Source organism: Onychostruthus taczanowskii, unplaced genomic scaffold, assembly GCF_017590055.1.
Source record: "Onychostruthus taczanowskii isolate IOZ18803 unplaced genomic scaffold, ASM1759005v1 scaffold3, whole genome shotgun sequence".
NCBI lineage: Eukaryota > Metazoa > Chordata > Aves > Passeriformes > Passeridae > Onychostruthus > Onychostruthus taczanowskii.
In genome coordinates, this window is record NW_024500349.1 from 7,258,668 (window position 1) to 7,286,524 (window position 27,857).

A 27,857-nucleotide genomic window follows, 5' to 3' on the forward strand; every position below is an offset into this window, starting at 1 on the left:
CAAGATAGACAAAGCCTGAATTACACCATACACTGGGTATGTCAGGTTTAAAATTAAGACAGCGAGCCTTCATCATCACCAAAGACATTTTAGATATGTGTCCATTTGCGGAGCAGGAGGGGGAGGGAAGCACCTCCCAGCACTGCTGTGATGGGAAAGTTGGGACTTCTCCCACAGGGTGCCCAAGCACGTACAATGGGCCAAGGACCAAGGAATTCATACAGCTAATTCACAGCTGAACAACTGCTCAGTGGGTTGCTCTGATATACTAGGACTGTATGAAATTAGGAAATGTTGTTACTTCATGCAGTCTTGAATAGAAAGAAGCTTCCTGACACAGAAAAGACATAAGCAAACCTTGTAATAGGACTAATAGTGGATTTACAGGAGTGAAAAGACCTATTGAATATACACACACAAAAGCATAATTTAATGTGTAAAGTGTCTGTCTCTTGATGAATAGCTTGGAAATTCAATAGTAAAAAACATGCAAATGGCCATAAGATTTTTAAAGGGATAAAGTCTGAAAATAGTCTGGTTTTGATTCTAATAGAGTTACCATGATAGTTTTCCCATAAAGTCAAAGCTCCTTAATTGCTAATTGGGTTTGCCTGCAGAAAGCTCAGGCATTCAAACCCTGCTTCCTTTCCTTTTATAATGTCTTGTTTCATAAAGCAGTCATTCTCATTCATGATCTTCTTTGATGAAGAAAATATATTTAGATTCCTGTGGGGGAAAAATAAAATACTGAAGGTAACAACTCTATTATTGTAATCAGTTTATGCCCATAGGTAAGGAACAAGGAAGGGAGAGAATTGACACCAGAGAGAGAGGAAATTCCCTACACATTTTTCAATGCCTATAGCCAGACCTGGCTCTATAATTTGCATTTTCATATCTGCATGGGAAATCACAACACATGCAACTCAACATAAATAATTTTCTTGTGTTCTCATGAGTGCTGGCCCAAGCAGAATAGGTGTAAGGGCTTGTTTCTAAATATAGATATTGAAAGTAACAAACACTAACATGAAATTATACATTAATTATTTTTAAATATATGTATCTAATGTTATCTCATTAATATTGTAGAGTTACGTAAAACAAAATACAGATATTTACTGATGGTACAGAATATTTTTATGCTGCAAGGCTAGTTAGCTTAAAATACCTTATGCACATTTACCCAGCAAAACATTCCTTTTTTTATCTTAAGAATCTTAGGAAACTTTCTTCAAACAGCAGGCTGCTTGGCTTATAGAATAAGAACAAGTTCAAAACATTGCCAAAAGAATTTAAATTCTAATGATCATATTTCTACTTCCATACAAAGCTTGACTTTAAAATTCCTAGTGATATAGCATCAGTGAATCAGAATCTATGCTTTGTATCAAACCTCATCTACATTGGACAAATGTACCTTGACAGCAACATGACATCTGCACTGAAACACCACACCAGAGCTTCTTGTACGCCTATATTTGATGGAATTAAACTGGTGTTAGTAAGGCAGGACGCTTAGCTTTTACTACTGTTTCTATTACAGTTCTTTACCAAGACTGACACTTCATTGCTCTTAATTGTAAATACTCTTAGAGAAAATCCTTTTACCAAAAAAAAAAAAAAAAAACAAAACAAACTATTTTTTAATTTTTTTAAAAAACTGTGCTACACTCTGAGAAACAGCAGCAGTGAAAACAATGCTACAGTCTCATTGAAGAAAGATTCCCTAGCCAGAAAATTTATCTTCTACTAGTAAGTTCTGACAGGGCTTTTTCTCTTTCCTGGCTAACCTCTGCTACTGAGTATCACCTTCCATTCATCAGCTGTGCAAAGACCTGGGATGGAGAATTGATGAAGGTTAAAATTAACTTATTTTGTTTTGGGGGTTACCTGTGGTCATGCTGTGGATTTGCTGGATTTGGTTCACTCTGTGGCTGTACAGACACTTCTGCCAGTGTAAGGAGGGTATGGGCAGAAAAATGAGCTGATTTCTTTTCAGGTAAAACAGTGGTTCCATTTCAGGTAAATAACCCACACAACTGCAGTTATCTCTGCTTTCCACTTTGTCCTGCAAATCCAAAATTAAACTCCAAACAGCAAAGTGCCAGTTAGCTTTCAATTTATCTGCTATAATGCTGAGCAGTAGATGTACATATATACACACATACATATATTGGAATATATAAGCTGAGAGCTTCTAAATAGCAACTAAGGCACCATCTTTACCTTAAGGCTTAAATTTAAAAGTGAATGTCAAGCCCCAACCTCTACTAGTTTATACAAAAGTAAGAAGCTTCTCTGACTTGTATACAAACTCTCAATAGGAACAAGAACCTAAGGAAAGCAAAAGGGTGAAAACTTAATCCCATAATGTTCCTCCAGGAGACAATCATGTAATAACCACTTGATAATTTTAAAAGGGAGCTAGAATATATTAGTCACTGAGGAACTTGGTTTGCATCCATGACATCTACTGCCAAGAGATGCTACTCAGTCAACAGTAAACTATTCATAAATTATAAACTTTCTTCCCATTGTCAGTATTTCTTCAAGGAGGGACTTGACATAAATCACTTCTAAGATATATTAAGACACTCCTGATTTAAGGCATCCAAGCATATTCTGGCATTGCCTTTTACTTCTTGGCATTACTTTAGGTTTCATTTTGGACAGCTTCTTTATTATATGTAGGACAGAAATTATGGATTCATGAACCTCAATATATAAAACGGGGTTTTTTAATGCCAATGGTAGACACCGTATTTGACATCTGATGCAAAGTGCTACTGGTAATGTCTTGGTCAGAATGTAGAGATATGAATGTATCATTCATTTCAGCAAAATGAAGCACTGAATATTTGGAATCAATAACTGGAAGAAATATCTACAGGCCATAATACGCTTTTTAGTTCTGGGCCTGAAAATCAGTCACCACCTCTGACACTTGTTTGGCAGTGTTGTGGTTTTCGGCCAGACATTACTCTGCTAATGTCTTGGCAGAGTAGTAGTTAGTGGCTCACAGGGGAGTGAGCCTGGAGCCTTTGGGGCATGTCTGGGCTCTTTGTCCATACCACCAGGGGCAGCAGAAAAGCACTCTCACTTCAGAAAAGGTGGGAGTGGTTTGTGGTCTGGAAAAAGCAGTTCACCATTGCTCAATGTCTCAGCGTTGCAACAGGTCAGGTCAGCCAGTGAGCGTTTTTTGCATGTAAATCACCCTCTTTTTGTATACTTCTGTTATTGCTGCTGTTACTGTCTGGGTTTGTATCTCGCTGCTGTTTCTAGTAAATAGTTTTTATCTCAATCCATCTTTTTAAACCTTTTTTGTACCTGCAATTCTCAATCCCATCCTGAGGCAGGAGAGGGCAGGCGGCAAGGTTTGGAAAAGTCGTAGGAAAAAGGGGTGGAGACACTAAATTGCAGATTGCTGTTCCTAAAGCACAACAGGCAGCAATGATATTTTCAGTCAGGAAAGAAAGAGGTGAACTACGAGCTTTGTGATGAAACCTCAAAACACCTGTCATATCCTCACTGAATTCTGCCTCACGAAGTTACAGAATGAGTTCCCTTAAATTATTTGACAGGCCATATTTGAAGATCTGGCAAAAGAAGGAAAAAACATCACTAGCACTTCTCATCTGTGCAAGACAGATACATGTTCTGTTGTCCTGTTTTTCTCCTTCTGCCCGTCACCTCTCTCAGAGCTTTAAGCTGGGGCTGACTGAGCAGATCACTTGTCTGCTCAGGAAAAGCTTTTCAAAAAAAAAAACCACCCAGGAGAAATAGTCACTAACATCTTCAGGAAATAAATGTGGAAGTTTTCACTGGAGAATCTAATATTGTTTCATCCAGACTTATTTCTTAGTCACTGCGTATACAAACTTCTCATAAAATAACTTGTAACTCCATCAGAGATAACTATTTAAGCAAAAGTCAGAAAAATCTCTAAGAATTACCTGTAGCTTAAGAAAATATGCCAACAAGCCCTCTTCAGAAGCAGCAGCAATTCCAGTGTAATAAGGACCTCAACAGCCCAACTCTATACCAGAAAGAGGTGATCTGTGCCACAACCTGGACCCTACCTAGCATTTCATAATTGTATGCCAACAAAATCAGTGTCCTCTCCATTGAAAGTAATAAATTATTATGGAAATCGAAAATAATTTGAATTCTGAAAAAGAAAATAATGACACCAACACAAACTCAGTCAGGGCACAAGGAACAATACTTCTCCTGTTCTAAAATGTACTTTAAGAGCATGTGCAAAATTTCAATGACCTGGTTTTATGCAGGGCAGAGTATTGCTCTGTGTAGGGGCCTTTGAACAAACCAGCCACAGAAGGTGGTCCTTTACTGAGACATCATTCACAGTCCCTAGAGCATGGACAGGCAGTGGAGAAATATTCTTAATGTGAGGAATGACAACATGTCTGTAAAACTGTCTGGTTTAAAAGCTTCACCCAGGCTTTCTGAGATAAAACTAGGGATTTTTTCTTGAGAGGATAAACAGCTATTATATATAGACCATCTTGTGTTCATTAGCTAATGCCCAGCTGTGAGATGTGCTGAACTTCACCATTAAACAGTCATTAGTGGATACATAATTTGGTGCTTTACAAACATTCAGTAAATACAGTAATGTTTATCAGAAATCTGCCACTAAAATTTAGGAAATAGCATTTTTCCATGTTTTCCGAGGACTGAGGTCAGAAATAACTTGTACAATATGCTGAGACAGAGATGATCAATCTGGCTGAGACTAGCTGTCTTGTCAAATGTAAGTTAACAAACAGCAACAACAAAAATTTGAGAAAGAAAAACAAATAGGGTTGAAATATGAAGCAAGGAAATTGGTTCAATGACAGACATTTCCTCTTCACAGACAATAAATCAAGTCTTCATCAAAGTACTTGGCTGTGGTCTTGATCATAATGTGTAAATACTGTACAAAGTTTAAGATTATTTTTGTAATGTTAACACATTTCTTGTGGGATTGGATCCTGCAGCAAAACACTTTTATTCCAAGTTGACACAGCAGGTAACTGGCATTTAAAAGATTATGACATGCTAAATAGCTTTATTTAGGTGCCCAGTCTTCTTGCTTTCAGTAATACATTTTTTTATTTTAATCAAAGTGTCTCTATAACATCTTGTCAATGACCTAGCTATAAACAAAATTTAAAATCTGGAATTAAATTTAAGCTCTCATACCTTCTGCTCTGTTCTTTATGGTATTCACAAAACACAGTAGAAGAATCCAGCAGTTCTATAGCCAGAATTCATTAGGTAAACTGTTGTTTGTGGAGAGAAACAAGTATAGAAGCAGCTCTGGTACACTTACTAGTAAAATTATGTAGAAATAAATAATTATGGCTGAGAAAAAAGAATTCAGAGAAAAAATGTTTAAAAGTGCATTCCAGCAATATTCAGGTTAAGGAGCTAGGGACATAACTAAGGAATTTAATGAACCACAAGCAACTACTTTTGAAAATTCAAGGCTGTGGCAATTCCTTGTAAGTAATTGTAGTACCTACATTCAAACCTTGGAAAAGGGCATTCATGGCCACTAAGCACCTAGTGACCACTCGAAACACAGAAAGTGGGGAGGAAGAGGCCTGTTCCCAAGGTCTGGAGCCAGTCTTTGGCTCTGCTGAGAGGTGACACCACACCTTCACGTCTAGACTTCCGCATTGGCCTGGGTTTGAGTACACTGCAACCCCAAATGCTCTGATCATCATCAGGGAGCTATGAGCAGCAGGTTTCCTACAGAGGCCCAAGAGGAGCAGAAGTCAAGTCTTGGTAGTGCCTGATGGAAGAAATGCTGGCCAGGCTCTTCTCTCCGTGGCAGTCATGGACCTCAGCTAACCCTGCAGAACTGGATTGTCCCCCTTTCTCTGCCTCTGCTGAAGCTTTCTTAATCCTTGCACACAGTTTAGACAACAAGAGAAACAAAGAGAAAATTGAGTAAATTCAAAGAACTAAAGTAATTTGCAACTGGTATATGAATTAATAAATTTTTAAGAAAATCATGCATTTGGCAGCTGTGGAAGAGAGATTCAAGCTATGCTCATGCAGAAAGTGTCTATATAAAGGCAAAGGAACTGCTTTACCATGTCCATAATACAGGTAGGTAAAATGCAGAAATGAAATATTTAGGGAACATCAGTCAGGGATGACTCTGACAGTCAGATGTCAACAGTTTGGAAACAAACATCCTCATTTTTGACCTGGAGCAATCCAACTGAGGCGGGAAATGTGCCTGGATATATGAAAGGCAGCAGGGAAGCATCAGCTACTCAACCTTGTATTGTCTGCAGCTGAACTGAGCCCCCACTGCTTTCAGGCAAGTATTAATCATCTACTGACACAATGGTATTGCAACAATAAAACAGTCAGATTTTAAACAGTATTGAGTGTCTTTTTCTTCCACAGAAAAATAAAGTCTCACAGATAACATAAAGTTGCAAATTCCTACTCTATACATGTATATGTGTTAACAGCCTATTTTCTTATATTAATTCCATTCATTTCAGCTCAGCCACAGTGAAGAGCTCCTGAAACACCTATTCTTGCAAAGCTTCATCTCCATGTCTTGTGTATTGAAAAATTTCAGATGTGTCTGAATAGAAGACAGTTATGAATTTGGCACTGCTGGAGCAACAAAGCCTACGTTAGTCCAAGTCCAGACAGCAATAAAAAGTAATTTTAAGGGAATCACACTAAATAAATTTACTGCTTTTATCTCTAGCACCTGAGTTTTGTTTTTTAGTATTAAAAAATGTATAAAAAATATTACTTCACTGTGGATAAAATGTGGAACAGATCAAGTAATGAAGATGCAGAATATGTCACTGCAAGGAGAGATTTGGGGAGGAAAATGCTGTCACTGCATGAGTAGTTGTCTCTACAGCAAATTAATTTGTCTTAAGAGCATAATGAAACTTCTGCTGCTACAGCATGTCTTACTGCAGCTCTTCTTTGACTGTGCCTCCTGCACTGGCTTTCTTTGTGCAGTCATATATAGTATTGTGTACACACATTTAACTCTATGAACTCCTAAGATTCTACCATATGCACCACCACTGTAATTATTACTGTTCATGGAGCACATCCAAAATTTTGAGTACTAGGACACCTTTAAGCATGACAACAATATGGTCCCATTATGTGCAAAGTTCAAGTCTTGAATTATGATAATTGAATGGCTCATCTCATCTGATCCAGTAAAAAGAATTAGTGAAACACATCTTTATTCCCTAGTTGTCTCTGCTGTTGATCCATACTGGTAATCAAATTTTGTAAACCATTTATTTTGTTAAGCCCTTTTGATTTTATGTAGAAATGTGAGGTTTCATTCTAATTAAATATACAGCACAATTTTTCTTACAACACAACTAAAATAGCCATTTATGCCCATAACAAGACAGTTACTATTCTGTGCCCTGCAGCTAACTGCAATCATTCATAAACACAAACTAAGGAGAATTTTCAGTGGTGCACACCTGCCCCCTTGTGCCAGCTTTACATGACTGCCTTTTCTCTTGCTAATCAACTACACTTCACCCAGCCCTGAAGGGCTGTATTAAAACCTCACATGCAGGTATTTTGCTCCTCATCTTCTTTGTCAGAGTATGACAGAAAAAAAAAAAAAGAGAGAAAAAAAAGAAGACATTTTTATTGTTGTATATCTCCATCTCAGCTATTTCTTCTAAAAATGTAGAGAGATTTAGAAAAATGGGAATAGGTTCATAGCTATCAATCATATGTCTATCAGTAGGATTGCAGCAAATTACTGTGGCCAGTGGTACCACCTGCAGCCTTCACTGCACCACACAAAGAGACCTTTGCTCTCATCAGAGCAGAAAATTGCCCACATAAAAAAAGAAACATGAGAAGTTTGTTCTGCCCTGCAACAAGAAAGTAAACTATGAAGGTTGGTTTTCATGACAAAAAACCTACCACACTTGGAAAATGGTTGGCCAAGGGAGGCATTACATGCTTTTGAGAGTAATGTGACTTGAAGAAAAACCCCTGAATTCAGGAATGTTTCTTCTGTTCTTCTAGGCTTTGTAGTTGGACTGGAGAGTGTGAAAAATATTCATCACAAGTGCTCATATATCCACCTAGGAGAAATAGTGCTTGAACATCAACTACCCCTTCCTACAGCCCACATGCAAGTGGCAGGGCTCAGCTCCCAGCTAATGCAATCCATCACAGCCCTGGTACCTCTGGGCTACCTCTGGCTCAGCAGCTCCTCCTGCCTCCCCTGGGTCTGTATTCCCTCCTGGAACACTGGCTACACTGCCTCCATTGCTGCACTCCCACCTCCAAGATAATGTCCCTGGTCCCTCCTGCCACAGCTGCTGCTCTGCTGCTTGAGACAAAAATACGCATTAAAGCAGAAAGAACAAATTACATAAAAATAAAATTTAAAAAAGGAGGGCTCATAAATAAAAATTTAAAAAGGAGGTATTGAGCCCATGCTGAATGGCAGGGCTGAGCTGCACGTTTTGCAGAAGGTGCCTTCAAAGCCACCCAACCAGAGTGACTTGCCCTCAGAAGATTTGGACTCAAGACCTGTTTATGCAGTAGAGGTGAGGTAACACCAGCAAGCACATCAGTGGCAAAATGTTACTTCCTCAGAGCTTTGTGAGGAAAACCAAGCCCTTAACAAAGGTGGAACAAAATTAGGATTTGGCCTTCACCTTTTCCAGGTGTCCAATTTCTGCTTGAGGATTTCCTATCTGTTCAAGGCCAACATGAGCATTCCCCCACCCATTCCACACAACATGATTTAAATATGACAACATGATTTAAACATTATGTGTTTAGCCACACAGGATGTACTGAGTCAAAGCTATGTGCTATGTATCATCCCTTCAAATTTTCTTGACAGCAGGTAGGAAATGCTGAAGCCAAAACAAGGTCTTAAAACATCTCCAAGATGAAGCCCCTCACTGAGGATGGCACAGGCACTCATCAATCCCCACTCATGTCAACAGCCCTGAACTCTTTGCTGAGAGGGTGCATCTCAGATACTATTATAAAAAATCAAGAAGAGATGATCTTTCAGAGCATGACGGATTTAGTCATCTAGTAACTCAGATCCTCATCCAGAATTTTTCTGTTCTCACCATCAAAGCAATTTTGAGTAAGTACCTTGCCCAAGAATTCAGAACTGATATCCATTTCACTGATAATGTCCCATTTCACATAGCTTAATTAAATATTCCTCAAACTAAAGAGATGGATAAAAAGTCAGCATAGCTCTAGCCTAGTTGTTTGATACTTGGTTTAAGTGCAAACAAGATTTTATAATCCCAAATTCAGTAAGCATTTCACTATTTACATTAAATTCATTAAAGAATGATGACTGATTTCATAGAGCACACTGGAGTGTTAAAATGTTCAGTGAAATTTCCAACATCACTCTGTAATCAGATTCAGATTTCAGCTGTAATTTGAAAAACCCACTTGTCTCTCATCTTCATGGTTCTGAATCTATTATAAAATCTGCCTCTTCAACCTTGTTTTTGCCCCAGCTGAACACACAGCATGATACGGACAAGAAATAGAGCAGATAAAGATACTTTAGTCTGGACTAAGAAACAAGGTCCCTTTATTCTGATATGATCCATGGTTTCACACCATTGCTTTCTGAAGCTATATAAAGCTGTTTCATCCTGTACAGAACCCTTACTGCGTATTTGTACAGAACTTAAATGAAAAAAAAAAACAACTTTTTAAGTACACTAAAGCACAGACTAAGTAATCTTGTCCCACCTGTTTAGCTGTGAAATTCTGATCCAGTTGTAGATTCCCCATGATGGTGATCAGGGTTAAAGCATGTTGCAATAATACGTGAAAAATCTCTTATTTAACTCCCCCAAAATGTGATTCAATTAACTTTAAAATATATGGTCACTAGATCAGCAGTATTTAGAGAAGGAAAAACTGGGGGGGATACAAGAGTGTGTGTGCTTCATGGATCAACTTGTAGGAGAAACTAATTTGATTGTGACCAGCGCCCATGTCCTTGTTTTGACTCATTTTGTGCTAGTTCAGATTATAGTTCTGGCCTTCTTGGAGGAGGCTGAGTACATTCTGTTCATATTCTTGATTTTTGAGAAAGTGCTGGGAAAAAGAAGGCTTCAAACAAGAAAACATGCATCTGTAGAATGGCAGAAATCCCTCAAATTAGAGGACCTGATGTGTCCTTCTGTCTTAGCCATCATACCATAAGATGAAATAAAAAGAATACCAACAAAAACATAAGCAACAACAAGTCAGATCAGCATTTAAAATCAACCTGTCCAAAAGCAGCTGCAGCTGTGTTGACATTATAGCATCTGGAAAATGAAACAAGTTGCAAAGTTATAATTTTGCTAATCTCACAGATCACTGGTATTTTTGAGTTTTTTTGCTAATCTCACAGTGATCTGTGAGATTAGCAAAATCTGTGAGATTTTGCTAATCTCACAGATCACTGGTACTGCAGTGATGGCCACTCTTTTCAGAGTAACAAGTTGAGAAAGATCTCACAGGAGATCCTCACTAGATCTTGCTAACAAGATTTTCGCTGTTGCCATTGTAGCACATGTCCTCCCTCTCATAATAAACACAGCTGTGCAACAGAGCATCATGGCCAGTGGCATTTGAACAGGGAGTATGTCATTTGTGCAATATGTTTCTTTAGGGTGAAATAAAGAGCCTTGGAATGAAGGATATTTTGCAGATGTTACTTAGCATAGCAATGAAAAACTCATAGGAAAAGAAAGTTACTTGAAATACTCCAATGTTTCTGGGTTTTTTTCCCATCTCACAAAGGCAACTGCTACAGGGAATGCAATGCTGAACATAGAGCAGAGCAAAACCATTTTAGTGGGATTTAGGGGCTGAAAGAAAATGCAAGCGAGCAAAGTTAATATTTTGGTAACTTGTAAGATCTGAAAGCATAAGTGCAAAAAATTGTCTTCCAAGTCCTTACAACACCCTTGAATCTATTCTTCCATTGAAGATTAATTTCTCTAAAAGCGTGTTCGTCATGTTGTGAGGGGCAGAGCTTTCCCACTATTTTTAATAAATTTAGAAAAAGGGAAAATAGTGGTTAGAAATGCAAGCATGCTGAACACCGTGCCCCATCAAACAAATGCCTAGATTCACCTTGCATGTGGTTTGCCAAAACTTTCAGATTAACTTTCTTTATTTCCATATTGATCAAGGAATTGTTTAAGCTGCACAGCTAAATAGTTAACTATGAATAATTGTCATCTAATTCTTTTATTTGTTTTGAACTGCTGGAGTAGAAATGAAAATGACAGTCTCTTGAATAGCTAGGTCACTCATATAAACACATAAACTCATTTCTCAGTTAAACCACTTGCCAGCAAGACCCGATCTGCCACTTATCCCATTTAACTTGAAATATCCACACTGTATAATAGCTGCAGTCATCAAGGGTTGCCTAAATAGTCCCTTAGAGCATAATTCATCTAACACATTTTAGATGCACGTTTCCTAATGTCAGTACAAGCTACAAAATTGGAAGACGTCAATGTCATCTTGAGTCAGAGGAGCTGTAAATCAGAAAAAGTGCTTATTTTATAATGACATATTTATTTCTAGAAAGGCTGGGGTTTGGTACAGATAGTCACATCACACAGAGATCCCATCTGATGAATACAAAACAAGCAGTCCTAGGAACTGAAAGGTTCTGGTGAGCAGGATAGTGCCTATCCAACACAGCTTCCACAGTGAGCAACAGACTGCACTGACATGGTATGAGCCCTTCACTCTAACACTGAGGGAGGCAGAATGACTTCTGAATCAAAAGTTCAACCCAGAATCAGGGGTAACATAAAAAACATGCTAATTCTTTGAAGAAGAGAATGAAGAACTGATTTAGGTATTGATGACACAGCAAAAAATGCAATCTCCCTCTTTTCTGAAATCAGCAGCTTATTTAAGAAGCAGCCACATGTACCCACAGGCAAGGAAATCTGGGAAAAACACACAGTCAAGAGGACTCTTCAGAGAAAACTTAACTGCTGAGCCAACAGAAATGCAACATTGCTTGGGATTAATGGACACATGTTAATATTCTTTGAGTTCTACTCAAAGGTCTTGACAGGAGAACAGGTAGGGGAACCACACTGAAGTTCCAAAGCTGAATGCAGGAACTGTGGAGGCCACAGAGCGGTCTGAAGACCTGCCTGGAGGGGCTCCAAGCCCATCTGATTCGATGAGAGAGATGTCAGAGCTTGACTGAAGGAAGAGGAGGCAAAAGGTAAAGAAGGACAGCGAAGCCAGTGTGCAACTGCTGGGGGAGGGAGAATTTAGTAGAGATAACACCAGCATTTTCCAAGCAATTTAAGGTCTTCTCAATGCCTTGAGAATCCTCTTGAAAATATCTCCTTTGGGTCCTGGAAAAGCTGCTATATAAGGAACACAGGCTGTAAGCATGTCAAGAGAAGATGGAGGAGGAGGAGGAAAACTACAGAAAAATTACAGCTTGAATCAAAGATCACAAAAGCTGACAGTTGTTTGTGAAAACATTGAAAATTAATATTTACGCATCAAGCAACAGTATTTTAGGATATAGATGTTAATACCTGCAGATCTCTCTTTGACACAAGCGGTCAAAGCCACAAGCCAGCATGAAAATAGACCTCTCTATATGTACGCTTTATCAACAGCAGGCAAGTGAGAAAGAAAACCAAAGCTAAAATACATAAAATCAAGGCCTTAGGATCTTTTCAGGATGTAAAGCATAAATAGGAATCTCCAGTTTCTGCTGTCATTGTTAAGCACAACGCCGAGCAAGTAGCATCTCATGCAGTATGAAACCTGTGGGGCAGGTGAGCTCTGTGGCACATCATCTCATTGGGGTACTAAACACAGTTCAGAGTCAGGAGCTTGCTGCAGTGCCATGGGGCTTAGTCTTCTGACTGCGCACAAAATTAGTCTTCTGACTGCGCACAAAGGATTTCCTTACTGGTGGGCACAAAAATATGTAGTTCAAACCCACTGACATTTTGTTCTCTCTGTACAGAGGTCTCATTTTCTCAAAGGATAAATTTGTCTTTATGAATGCCATATGCCAGTTGGTGGGCTGCTCTTGGGATTCCAACTAATTGCACAAAAACTGGAGGATGTATCTGCACACTCCCCTCAAGTACTTCTGACACTACAGCACAGACATACACACACAGGCCAAGCACATCCACAGGCCACTGCTCACTCGCAGGTTAGTTGTTCAGATGGCGCCCTCAGTCACATGGTTGATTTGTATTAACCCCTGCAGCAAAATCCGAGTAAAAAATCTATGACTTCACTTCAGCCATGTCTTCCACCCATTTCATGCCACTTCTTTCCTTATGCCAATATTACTGTTTTCAAGGCTGTGCAATTAACAGAATCACCAAAAGAATGATGATAAAATAAATAATTTGGAAGAAAAAAAAAGTCTGACTCATTTGGTGATATCATTTTAATGTGTCCCACAGGTAGCTTCATGGAAAGATGAGAGAAGTAGTCACAGCAAGACAGTATTGGAAACATGGTTGGGCTTGGTGGTGTGAGTGGAAGAAGGGAGAGAAGGTAATCCTCACGCACTGGGCAGCTATTCCCTCAGTACAGAGAACTCTAAGTACATTAGCTTATTCTTGCTAATTAACACACCAGAGAAAATCAAGAGCCCAGTTCTGAGACAGAGCAAAAATCAGGGCAACCTAAAAGCACTGACAGCTAGAAACTCCTCAGTTGTCCAATGCACAGTATGGAGGGTTTCCACAAAATTTCATGTGCCAGTACACAGATACTTTTGATAATTATATTCTATGGGACCACTAAAACAGGAAAGTACTTCAGTACCACTAGCAAATGATGGAGGGTTTTTCAAATAAAACACATTCTGAGTGCTTAAGGTCTATTTTGGCAGCTCTTAAATCTTTATCTTATTGGAAACTGCTGTTTGCTACAGTATATATAAAGATTGGATATTTCTATACTGGCAGCACTTCAATATATAAAAGCACTACAGAACATGGAATCACAACTCTGTAACAAATTAAATTTCATATGAAATGCTAACACATTTCTTAAGTAGAAATTAGTGTGGTAGCAACTGCATGTCACTTACCTAGGAGGAACTAATCAGCTCCATTTGAGGCTGCCATTTGTCCTCACACATTGTTCACAGCCTTCTTCAAACCAACACTTGACAAGAATATAAAAATTCTAATGCAGTCCACTGCAGCATACATTTAACACTCAAATAAATAAATCATGTCCTTCAGCATAATAATCTTCTTCAACTACAGGCAGAGCAGTTCCAAAATACTTCTGGAATTTATTTTAACTTAAACTTTCTTACAATGATTTAAAAATAATTTACTTGTATAAATGAATAAAGATGACATTTGAATATAAAATTGTCTTAAAGAAGCCAGCAATGCAATCTTTTTTATTAGTGCTGCACTGAGAGCACACCTAACCAAATTCCCATTCAAAGACAAGCAAACCAGTATCAATTAAAACAGTGGATTTCCTTCACTTACTCTATTTGCTTATTTAAACAAATCAAGGGTCATGGAATGTAACTTGGTGTTCTGTTGAAGCGTTACAAATGCACACTGAAAAAGGCAAACCTTTTAAGGAGAGGGCATGTCTGAAATAAAACAGTTGTTTAGGAAACAGTTTACTGGGGTCAAGCTTGACAAATAATGCTAAATATTCTACTTAAGACTGAAAATTCAAAGCTTCCTTAGTTAAAGCAATATCTGTCTTTGAGAGCTTATACTAATGGGTAGCTTTACAGAGTGTTGTTTATGAATATAATACATACATAGTGCTGGGTTTAATATTTTATTTGAATGAAGTTTAATGTTATGCAAAATAAATTGTTATGTTACATCCACTGTGACATCAACTAAAATGTGAACTAGGTTGCATAGGTTAGTACTTTGGGCAGCATGATGTTGCTCTAGTCCACCAAAGCTTAAATATTCACAGTGTAGAGGAAGAAACAGGAATTAAAGCATTTCTACTAAAATATATTTTAATAGCTGGTGTTAACTTTCTGCATAACAAAAGCCAAATTAAGATGATACATCATATGATCCAAGAGTAAGTTTATCTTTCCTTTGAGAAACAATTGTTACCTTCATAACTGTATACCCTCAAATACAGTACAGTTTTGCAAAATAACTAAAACTTTACACACTTTAAAGCAAACATAAGCCAAACTGCACAGCGGTTCATTTTTGCTTTTTATATCACACTGCAAAAACCAACAGCTGAGAGATTTTCCACATCATGCTAATCAATGTCAATACAGTCATTGCTGTCTTCCAATGGTCTAGCAATTTCTAATAGTACTATTAAATACACAATTGAAATGCTACAGTATAGCTTATTTTCCCCCCTAAAATAATAATAATTAAACAAATGTCAACAACAACTGGATTACAACTGAAGTACAATATGCAAATTCTATTTATCAGACACAAGAAGCATATGAAATTCCTTTGAATATACTGTTGTAGTGCAGGCAGTTTAGGAAATAGAGCTTTCAGGTTTTCTTTCCAAAGGAGAGATGGGATTCCTATGGCATAAAGCTGGAGAAAATCACTAAAGCATTGCAAAATGGTTTAATCTTCTACAGCTCACTAGTACTTTGCATTTGCCAGCACATCAGTTTGGAGGACTCCTTTCAACAGCATCTTCTGTCTGTTTCAGTATATTATTTAAACATTTACTAACTAAAGTATATTCTATATTTTAAATGGAGTATTAATTAACTTAATAAAAATCTATATTTTTATACCCTGTACCACCTTCTGCCAAAGACCTCTGTATTTGTAATTTCTTTTTCATCGTACAAGATGACATGCAGTCACTGTACAATAAAAACTAGAATTATAACCTTTCCCAGGTATTGGAGACCTTCCACATCCCCAAGAAACACTCGGCAGGGACACATTTGTCAAAAACATAATCCATGGGAGGTGATTCTCTGTCAAATCCCAGTCTGCTGAAGTAGTTTATTGTATGTCAAATGTAATCAAGAAAACCCTGTTTCATCAAGACTAAATGCTAATGTTCCATAATGAAAAATTACAACTGCAGTACCTGTACGTAGCTTTGTTTAAAAAATGAAGATAGCCAGGCAAGAAAGAGTAATGAAAAGCAAGGCACCCATTTGTTCTTGTATGTATGCATGAATATGCTCTATGTTGTTTTCTACATTTATACTCATGTTAGCAAGAATTACAGCATTCTTTATAGAATTTTTTATTTCTAAAATGGGAACATGTATACTTCCAACCTAAACTTTGGAACAGCTTGAGAAATTCAAGTCCTTAAAAGCCCTTTCCTTTCTCCACAAAAATGTTGACTACGGGAAGAAAGAACAGTGAGGGGATCATGCTGTACTAAAAATGACTATAAACTTTAAAGGTGACAAGACAGCATGTAGCATATCTTTTCACCCCTATATCACACTGCATCTAACAGTCTCCAACATATGCTTTGAAAAACGTGTGCTGGCACAATTTAGTTCATGACTTACTCTCCCTGCCTTAAAAATTTTAGTTCTTATTAAAAAAAAAAAAATTATGATTGCATTCTGATAATTTTGGGCTTTTGATTGCATTGCTTAGACCAAAGCTGCAAAACCACACTAAAGTTCAGTTTATATCAAAAAAGCAGGAACCATTTCATATAAATATGAATTTCTAAGCATATATGATAAAAATGTTGACTACAAGAATAAGTAACTTAAACCAGATCTTAATAATTCTGCTGACATACCATTCTCAAGAGAAATACAATTCACATACTGTTTTGTTTTCTTGACCTTTTGTTTTTTGCAAATTGCTTCAGCTGCTCTGCCAGGCTAATGAATATTCAAAATTCAAAAGGAAATTTTATTTCTATTGTTCAGCACAACATAGTTCTCTAATGTCACCAAATGCTCATTTTCTGATTTACTCCTACACATAAAGTATTCAACACTGTAAGCTGTCTCCTCATTTAGGAAAAATGACTGTGTATTTATAGGTGGAGACTCTCTGTTTTGTAAGTCACCAAAAATTGCAACTTGATGCCATACAGATATTCTCTGTATTTCTTTTTTATTCACATTTGGTTAGCAAACTGACACCTTGTTTTTAGTGTTGTCAGCATTGCACTGCCAATAGAGCAGCACAGCAGCAAGTGACAGCCAGCTGTGCCTCAGGCATCATCTGAAAAATTTGCCAGCCAGCAGAAGATGGAATTCCTCTCTTCATTGTTGATGGCCAGTGATGAAAACCAACACAGAAGCAAACTGCTTGTTTTAGAGCTTCTGGCTCAGCATAGCACATCAGCTTTAAAAACACCATGTGACTTGCTGATTTCATGTGGGTGTCACCAGTAATGCACAAGGGTCTGCTGCAAGAGCAGCTCCTTATGCAAAACTTGCAAGAATTTTAAATCACAGCAATCAACTATACAAATTGCATATTCACAGTCATGGAATTCTATTTTTAAAACAAATTTTTGAAGGTGGATACTCCTGGGCAGCTTTAGCCTTGAAATTAGGCTGCTGACAATAAAGCACAGGTAATTCCACAGTCACGGACATTTTTAAATTTCTTTTTTAACGCAGTTACTCCATTCTGCTTGGCAGCCGGTATCATCCCTGTGTTAGCAAGACCCAAAATAAAATTGCATAAGCTTACTAATTCTTTGGAAATTGTATGTAAAAACTGTATGCAAAAATAGAACTTACAGGGATTTGCACTGACAACTTTCAGTTGACATAAGAAATCCATACTGCCTTCCTTATTTAATTTTTAAATAGTCATTTCAGGGTTTCCTGATATGTGAGATGAGAAGTACAAAACTGTCTAAAAGTTCTATATGTAATTCTACTTTACAAATTTTAGGAATGAAAGAAAGCCAGTGCAGGCTCAAAATTCTGAGGGCTACTGCAAAGTTAATTTCCTTAGCACATGGCTGAACTCCACAAATTATTTTATCACAAAAACATTTTCTTCCTTAAACATTTCTGCATCCGCATAAATAATTTCTCCCATGAATCTTTAACTCTTTTGTCCTTCCTTCCACAATTTCTCCCTGTGAGGGAATACAGTCAAAGCAAAAAGAAGTTGCATATGACTGAAGCCTGCTGACAAAATCCCTCATACTGATCCACTGTGTCACGAGCTGTTAGATCCTCTCCCAGCTTCACAGACTCAGACCTGGATCTCTCAATTCTGGCTGTAAGTGAAGACACACCAAATAGCACATGTGAAGGTTTGTCAGCAGAATATTTTTACTGTTTTCCACAGACGGCTAAACTGAAACATAATGGCATAGGGCATGTTGGATTTTGCTTAGTTAGCTTTCCCTTCGATGTCAGTTATGGAAAGATTAAGTCACTAAAAGGAAACATAATTCTTCTCCATCATTAATCATTTGGCAAGCGTACAACCCACTGTTGGATCACCAAGGATTTGGGAGCAAACTGAAGCAACAGGCCATTGATCTGAAATGCACTACAAGAACCAGAGCTCTCCTCCACTGCTCGATGGAGCCACAAGTGTTTCTGCAGCAGGGGAGGGACATCAGCTCATCAGCAAAGCAGCCATTAAGCGAGTTACCTGTGGTGAGAACGGGATGTGACTGCAGGCTCTGGGGGACTGCACAGCACCGCGGCCGCACGTGGGCTCTGTATTTACAGCACTACAGGTGAAGGAGCTAACATGAAGTACTGGTTGTACGTTGCCCTAATGGAAGTTTCTATTTGAATGTTAAATATTATTACAAGGAAACAGAAGAGCTGACAGGTTTTGTATTTTAGATAAGTCTTAGCAAGGGATCTTCTGCAGAAAAGATACTGAAGAACCATGAATCCAGACCTGGATCTAACTGATGGATTAGGATGGAAGCAAAGCTAATAGATCGCTTGGAAATAAGAAAAAATGTGTAATCCAATAATAAATGTGGATATGCAAGAGTAAGGAAATTTTTTCTGCCAAAATAGACATTTACTGTAAGGCTGCTGGGTAGTAGGGGGTTTTACTGGGTTGGTGTTTTTTTTACTGGCATGTTACTTTTCTTTATGTCAAATGACTGAATTATCTACTCAACATATTAATTTTTATTAGGAAGCTAACTGCTTAAACATTAAACATTTCCCTAATAATTTGAAGATGTGTTCAAACTCTGTGTGTTAACCTCCTGTGACTTCAGAGTGCCATAAGAAGTGAATCAATTTTATGATCTTTGAGGTGTAAGGAAAAGGCATTACGCCTTTACAGTTAATTGACCAAAGTTTTTATAGGACTGGCAGCACCAGGCTTCCATGTATGTTTTTCATTTTGAAAGAGCACTATTATAAGCAATGCTGTTTTCAAAGCTCTGAGCTTCTTGTGGATTATTTATTTTCTCTTTAAAGGACTCTAAAATGGATTCTGAGTGAAAATGCAAACTGTTATAGCAGTGATAAAGTAATGATCATGAACTCTTAAAAGATTATTGTGATTTTTTTCTAAAAGGTTAGATTTTAAGTAAATCATAATAAAGCTCCAAGGACAAGAGACAAAAATTAGTTAACAAACTCAATATAATTTGCTGGAAGCATTCCTGTTTTCCCAGTTCTCTGAACAGTACCATACATCCAGCCATCATCAATTGGTTGCACATTGATGATATAATCACCATCCCTGAAGGAAACTTCATCTTCATCTTGAGCGCTGTAGTCATACATAGCTCTGTATGTTCTCTGTTGAAGGAAAGAAAACAAGACTGTTAAGTCTCAAGTCTAAACTTCAGATTCCTTTATTCCTTTTCTTTGCACAAAGAAGAAAAGAGAAGGAAAAAAAGAATAGAGGGAGCAAAGAGAGAGAAATCTCAAGTTACCTGTCAAAAAGGAACAGTATCCCCTTCTACACCCTGTCAAATATACAGTGAATACAGGCCCTTGTTCTGAGTAGCAAAATAATTATTTTGTTAACTCACATAGTCCTATGGCTTCAAACAAACAGATTTCAAAGCAATATTGGAATATTCTAACTGTTGTTTCATTAATTCACTAGTAACAGTTCATTACGTCTAGCCAGGCTAGCTCTGCTTCTGCTCCCTATTTGCATGATTCACAAATAGCTTCTCCTGTGCCTTCACTACAAGAAGAAACATAGTCTTCATCCAGGCCATTAACTTTTCCATTTCAATGAATGTCCTTCATTTCATTAGGATTTTACCCAAATTAAGAATTATGAATGCATTATTACCTAAAGGATAGACAAGATTTTTTAAATCCTATAAAAACAATTTTTACGAATACTTGTGTTTTCATATTCAGACAAAATTTTGCACATAAATTCCCATCATCAGCTAAGAGAAATTTCTCCACAACCCTGCCCAGTGGGACAGTAAGACAAGCTTTCAGCGTTTTACTCTATTTTTCTAAATAGAGTATTTGTTTTCACTAATAACCAATAAAATGCCATCATTTACTGGAATTCAAAGTGGATTTTCAAACTCAGGAAGACCAAGGTCCCCTTGTATCTTAAGAGAAGAATAAATCTAGCTCATTTTAAAATTCCCAAGAGTACTTTCTTTTCCTTACCCTGGCTCTTAACAGAAGTCAAAAGCAGTTCAAGCATCACTGATAATATCCAATTTCCCTCCCGGTAATTTTTGCTACGTTACCATATGTAGCTGAATTTTTCTGGTACAATAATTTAGAGAGAAAAAAGGCAAAACAGTCAATGTGAGTTCATACCTAGTACTATTGTCTGAGCCTTTTAAAAGACAGCAAACTTCTCTGCTCAAGAAAACAGCTCTGAATTAGTTTTAGCTCATATATATATATATATATATATGGGGGCTTGAGTGTTTTTAATGAAACTACTTTTTAAAAAGGTGGAGATTGCTCCACATGGAGTGAGGAAGCCATTTGTCACATGCTGGAAATGTGGAATGATTTAATCCAAACTCTATAGGGCAATTGATCATTACTGCTCCCCTGCCAGGAATATACTTTTAGTCTTGGCTCTACCATTGGTAGTGCAAATTAAACAGGGCAGAGAAATCAGCTCCTGTTTAAACACTGGAGACCATTGGAGACCACCTTTCCTGAGAAGTCCACCCTGAACTGCATTTGAGTCCTGTGCTACATTATTGTCCTCTGCCATGGTTTGTTTTGCTGACCTACAGCCTGTGACCAAGAGCAGTTTTCAAACAGAGGTATGTGCTTCCCTAGCGGTTCCTTAATATCTTCCGAGTGTGCATGGAACTCAGGTTAAAAAAAGGATCATTTTTTATGCACTACATAACAGTAAATAATTTCTTGGGTTCTATCATCACCAAAAATCCTTAAACATTCATGAAGTAGACAACTAGCCATCAAAAGGCTCTCTGCCTTTCAGAATCTTATTTTTTCCAACTATCTCAACTGATCTCACTGCTGAGCCTTGAAACTAACTCCAAAAAAGCAGTGAAAAATATGCTATTACAACAAATTCAGCAGCAGTTAGCCCTTTAAATAATTTATTTCAGAAGAGGGTCCATTTAAGAAAAATGGTAGCAAGTCTATATCTGGTATAAGGCAGTAAATGGATTTTGCCTAGAGCCATGGTTATAGGTATCCTTTAAACGGGAAAAGACTGGTGAAGAGATTAAATGTTTTATTAAACTAACATAAAATTGGAAAAATAGAGAGGTTTTGCTCACTCAAAAGGATGCTCACTCTTCTTTAGAGCACCATGGCAAAGGACATACCACCGCTGCCTCCTAAAAGGCAGCTTGACTACATCACTGTGGTGCACAATTGTGAAGACAAGCCCGCAATTCCAAACTTTAAAAGAATTTATTAGGGCCCTAAATGCTGCTGAGAAACCTAAATTTATGGCCTTAACACCTAATTAGGTGCTAAATGGCTGTCAGGAGAAATCTCCATAATAATCCTGTTAGCATTTAATGCCTAATTATCACTGCAGAGTGTAGTATGGGCTATATAATCCAGAATTACAATGCCTAAAGGACTCAAAGCAGGGATTTTAAAATGCATTTCAGTGAATTGTTCCTCAGTATTCCTCAATCAGTAGTGAGTTTAGTGGGTACTAAGTTACAAGAGGGTGTAAATTTGGAGTTCTGTAAAAGAGTCAAAACTCACTTATCTTCCACCTCCTCAAAGGTCTGTCTCACACCCTCTGCTTAGACAGACCAGTAAGTCTTGTCCACACGAAGAACCAAAATCAAGCTAATATATTCTCAGCTGCCCAGCCTGTTCTGGGCTGACAGGTGTGTATTTCCACTTCACCCCAACACTTACCTGTTCCATGGATGGCTCTTTGCAAAGAGCAGCAACTGTTGCAGCATCCTTCACACACAGCAGCCATCAAGGACAGCCAACTCGAAGCACAGGTTTTGTTTTCCTACCACTCTTAGATATCAAACAGTGTGTGAACACCCCATTATTTTCCAAATAGGAAAATAAGCCTCCAGAGCTTTCTGTTATAAAACACTTTGTACCCTGAGTAACAATTTAATTCACCCCATAATGCAGAACTGCTCACAGAAAGCAAGGACAAGTTAAGAATCAGAAAATAATGCAATTTATTTAGGAAAAAAACCTTATCCAAAGATTGTAATAGGACATGCCTAATACAAAACAGAGCTCAAAATTAAATAAACCAGATTTTGAAAATTTAGAAATTAGAAAAATTCTGTTTCTTAATATAAGAGACCAGTGAACATGATTATAAAATGGGCTTATGCATTTTGGGGACAGATTTGATTATAATATAACAACTGAGCTGAAAGGAGTAAATGTGCTAGAGCAGCTAACTCTGCAATCATCTCTGCCCTGATATAACCCATGGGATCTTAATCACTTCTGCCCTAGAGATGTCCCGGCAAAACTCAAGCACTGATGAATTTATCACCCTCACTGCTTTTAGCTAAGCTTCAAAAACTGCTCAGGCTTTGAGGTCACAATTCTAGGACTCCTTTCCTCCAGTCCCCTTCCCCTGGCACTTTCTTCTCGTCTTTCCTCCCTCTGTCATTAGCCAGACAACACTGTGTCTCTGGCAGTACTGCTCCAAGCCCAGAACTGAGCAGGCAGCTGAAAGCAACACACCTTAACATTGTGTAGGTTTGTCAGATCTCCTACAGCACGTCCACACCTCATTTTAAAAGCACTCCAAGACAGTCATCAACCTTCATTCTGCTACATTTAAACACATGCCCAGCCAGGGCCTTCCCCCAGGCACACTGAGAGACCATTCTGTGTTGTCCCAATAGCTGAGTGCAACATCTGCAATGCTGCAACACCTGGATGAACTGCACAGCCTAATGAAAATATTCTGGTCTTAAGATGGAAGACAAGGGAGCCTGGCAGATTTCTAACTGCATCTGAGATGCTTCTTTTGGAGCAGAATCATCACCCCAGGGTGGTAAGATCACGCTGTGTCTTCCTCACCAGACTGGCAAGTTAGCAGTCAGCACCATGCCAGCAAGTCTTTGATTTACTCTCTCTGGAAATACTTGGAATTTTTTTTCTAAAGGGAAATCCACTCAGTTTTCAACATCAGCAAAATGAGTTTAAATGATGGTGTTTGCTGTTTCCATTTTTTTCCCATGACAAAATATTATCACTTACAAGGATGTCAAGTGAAAAAGAGTTTCACAACAGGGAAAAGAAATCTGTTTAAATTTATAATCTTTAAAATCACTCCCTTCTTTTTCCTATTACCTTCTCATTCCAAATTCTGGAAGAAGAAGCAAATGATGATTCTCAAGATACTGAGAACATTGAAACGACACAATTTCAACAGCCTGTCAGGTAAGTCACGGGGACACAGAGGTATTAGGAAATAGGAGTCATCTCTCTGCCCACAAAGCTGCAAAGGCTGGTAAGTGCACTCTGAGATTCACAGGCATCTCCATTTTCTCTCTGCTGCATTTGAGGGCTGTTTGCTTTGCTCCCCAATGACTAGCACATCTGCTGTCAAAGCCCAGGCTTCCAGGTCTCCTACTTTTTGGATTTTGTCCCTTTTGGAAAGCAACCAGCTCCCAAAGTGCCTTGTAAGATCCTTGGAAATTAATGGTTGATTCCACTGTCAGCTGTCTCACAGCTGTCATGCAGGTGGCCAAAGAGTTTCTCAGGTTATTGACTCACTCAATGATGGAAGTATCTGGATCCCAGACTTTCCAGCAAGTTAGCCCCCTCAGCCCAAGACAGCTGAGCATCTGACAAGCCTGAAACTACTCATGCCACACAAAGTCATGACCTTTACAATATAAAATGTCATGGAGTTTCAGTTTTACCAAAAAATACAAGTTTCATCTAATCTTGAAAACAGGGTTTTTTTAGCTCAGCAAGCTCTAAGTTTGGTTCAGAATTAAATATTTATTCATCTCTGAAAAAGGGGACAGAGGTATTCAAAACAGTTTAAAATTTAAAATGAAAATATTTTAAGGTAAAAGGTGGCTGGGTCTCTAGGCAGCTAGGAAATCTCTAGGCAGCAATATGATTTTAAAAATATGATAACCATTAAAACTGAAAATTTTATATAGGGAGTTAAAAAAAAGAAGCTTCATTTCCTAAAAATCCCAGCTAATACCATTCAGCTCTCCCACCATGACCAGTTACTTGGAAAATGAAATATTCACTCCAGCTTTACATTCCCATCCACCACAGCTGAGAACTTCATGAGACAGCCACGGTTTCATGATAAAGCTGCTTCTTGACTGCCGACCAGTGTAACTCAATTTGGATCTTACACGAGTCGATGCACGACTGCTGTGTGCAACTAGAAAGGGCACAGCAATCTGGAGTCTGAGCTAACTCTACACAAGTAGAAGTAATACAGGTAGGCAGAAAGCCTGCTAGCAAAAAATCAGCAAGTCAAAAAAAGTTAAACTGATTTAAACCAACAGGGTGATCTTAAGAGATCATTGGTTTTCATCCAGTGCTAGGAGCATGAATTCATCACAGAGCATAACATCAAAATTCAGCCTCTGAAACACTGTCCAAGCATCTACTATTTGTTTTAAGTAGGTAAGTAGGTAGAGAATTCAGTTATTTCTCTGCTCTATGAATATCATATCTTTTTTAAATGTATTCTCATACAGAAGTTCTTACCACTGCCCTTAAAAATTTAGTCACTTAAATCTTTTTTATACTTGAGGACTACCAGTTACACTTATGATCAAGACAGCCAAATAGATCAACTACAGAACACTAGGGGTTAAATTCGGTCATATTTAAGAGACTATGCAATAGCTGATGATGGTGCTTATCAAACAAAATTATCCTTTAAATTCAATACTCACCAGACTTGCTGAATGAGGCTGTGAATGCATGGACCTCATGGATGACATACTGGTCTGGTGCATGTATCCATATCCTTGAGTCTGGCTTTGTTGATATGCCCCAGGGAGAACAGGAGCTGCATTAAAAAAATACATACACATCATTTAATATTTTAAAACAGCCCTTATCTAAAATTTTGTAGAATTTGTAGACTATTTTCACAGTTAATAACAATTCCTCCATACAAAACAGTTCAGAATTATTTCCATAAAGAACATAAGGCTTTTTAAAGGTTGATTTACACATAAATGTAGCCAAAGCTATAGCAATATATCCACAAATGCTATCGTGATTACTTGGAAGGAAAAGTTTAACATACCATTAGAAGTTTAATCATTAAAAGGTTTACAAAAGTTTAAGACGCCACTAACTCGATTTTGGTACTAACATAGATGAGACACTAAATAGATATCCCATAAGCTGCTATTTTTAAGGCATCTTGAATGATGAAAAAAAGCTAATACAATTTTGAAATTATTCACTAGAAATTCACTGTAACTAATTCTTAACTCATTGCAAACTAACTCTTATTTATCAGGCTATGAACAAAGAAAGATTGGGATTCACAGAAGAGGCAGAAATTTTAATAAGTAAGCCCACAGTCAAGTTTCTTAGTTTATTCTGATTCCATCAACATTCTTAGTCCAACACAGAGAGATCAATGCTACTAATTTTGAAGTCCACCTTATTTTTATTTTGAAGTCCACCTTATTCAGTATTTTCCTCTTACCACATAATTATTTCATCTCTTTAATACATATTTTATTCACATTTTAACACATCTGTATGCTAATCAATAACATATTAACTTCTATTGTACCAAGAACTGCTGAAAGCATGAATACAACCAACAGGGATCCCTAACTCTATTGCTTACTAGGAAAGCATTCATAAACTTCCCACATCTGCCCAAACATCTTATTATGGCAACCGACTGAAATAAAATGTGTTAAAAACGTGTTTGATAAAAAAACTGTGAGAAATAAGCCCAGCATAAGTAACTATTTTCCTAGCAAGGCCAAAAAGTATCTTAAAAGCAAAATTAAAAGTAGTGAGGTGGTTTTCCAAATAAAAAGATTAAAGTTTAGTCACCATATATTTGTAAACATTTTACAAGACTCAGGCCCTCAGAAAATAAAGATTTCTGCCTTGAATGAAGGTTATTACCCATCTCCCCTGTTATTTGCCAGAATTTTACTAGCTCAATGGGGAATTCATTTAGCTACACTGAAAAACAAATGCATTTCTGCTGATACTTTTCAAGTGGTCTATTTAGCTGATAGTCTATCTATCTCCTCTTTCAAAAGCTGTCTTTCCATTAAAGGAAATGGAGCTTATGCCTGACATGATTAAACAATCTTCAAACATGGAGTCATGCAGCAGTCCAGCATTTCCTGGGATAGATCTCTTGAGCTTGTTGGGAAGAACCACTTCTGCAGCAGCCATGACAAATAGATACAAAAAGGAGTAAATCTAACATAAGATTTAATGAGGTTCACAATGTGTGAAAGGACCCAGGACTTGTAAAATGAAAAAATACATGGGAAAAGCAGGAAAATCCAATACAAATATATATTTATATTTGCATTATATATATATATATATATTTGTATTCATACTTGCACTAGTATTACTCCATAATTCTCTACTTCTTGACTTGTCAGGACAAGAAATGCTTGTGTAAAAAGGGGCTACTGAGAAAATTTTTGCTCAACTACTTCAGAAAGAAAAGTCAACCTTGTGCTTTCAGCAAGTTGTTTTACCAATCCTGCTTCTCCAGCTAACAAAATCATTGATTTCAACAAAGGTTCTTCTTAAAACTTCCATTTAGTTTTAGTTAGCATATTCCAATGCACTAAGCATGTAATTACAATTTGGGATGTTACACATTGCTGTTCTGTACTTGTAAAGACAACTAACACTATACATTAAGTAGGGTTTTTCTGATTTGGAAAACATGCTTCAAACTATTGTAATGAATAGATTGTTCTGCTAAATGAGGGAAATTAAAGTGATATGCAGTCAGATGCAACAGTGGAACACGATGAATAATGGATGTTTTAGAAGGGCCAAGTTCATTCTAATGACATATAAGTAGAAAGACATTTTCAAGCAGTTCAATCATCAGAGAATTGCTGCTCATTAACATGTTCACAGGATTATCATGCATTAAGTGAATAGTCCTAAGTATTTCATCAAATAATTTATGTTTCAATGTTGTTACAGGCTATTTCCACATGAGCAGATGTGGCCCTTTGTGAGAAAATAGAGAAAAACATAATTTAATCAAAGGTTCTGCGATCAAGCTGGAATGAATACATTTTGTCTAATTCACCACCAGCATGAACGGTAGGCCAGTGTGTCAAAGCCAACAGAGTCTCATCTCCTCACACCAGCAGCAAATTATTTTTACAGGTTGAAAACTAAAGCTTGAACTTGAGTTGAAAAGCACATCTTGAGTTTTTTTAACTTAGCAGGAGGAGTACCT

At 37.5% G+C, this 27,857-nt stretch overlaps 1 protein-coding gene across 5 annotated transcripts in view; it reads right to left on the reverse strand.

The window, feature by feature from the left end:
- Nucleotides 1–27,857, reverse strand: part of NEBL (nebulette) — a 313,090-nt gene that overhangs the window by 48,917 nt on the left and 236,316 nt on the right. For 4 of the 5 annotated variants that reach the window (XM_041408380.1, XM_041408378.1, XM_041408377.1 and 1 more), the window contains 2 exons: nucleotides 25,330–25,445; nucleotides 16,604–19,771 (listed from right to left, as the gene is read on the reverse strand). In XM_041408380.1, the coding sequence (XP_041264314.1) occupies nucleotides 19,595–19,771; nucleotides 25,330–25,445 (293 nt within the window). In that variant the 3' untranslated portion in view covers nucleotides 16,604–19,594. Of the gene's footprint in view, nucleotides 1–16,603; nucleotides 19,772–25,329; nucleotides 25,446–27,857 lie in introns of those variants that run through there. The other variant, XM_041408376.1, reaches the window with a different exon arrangement.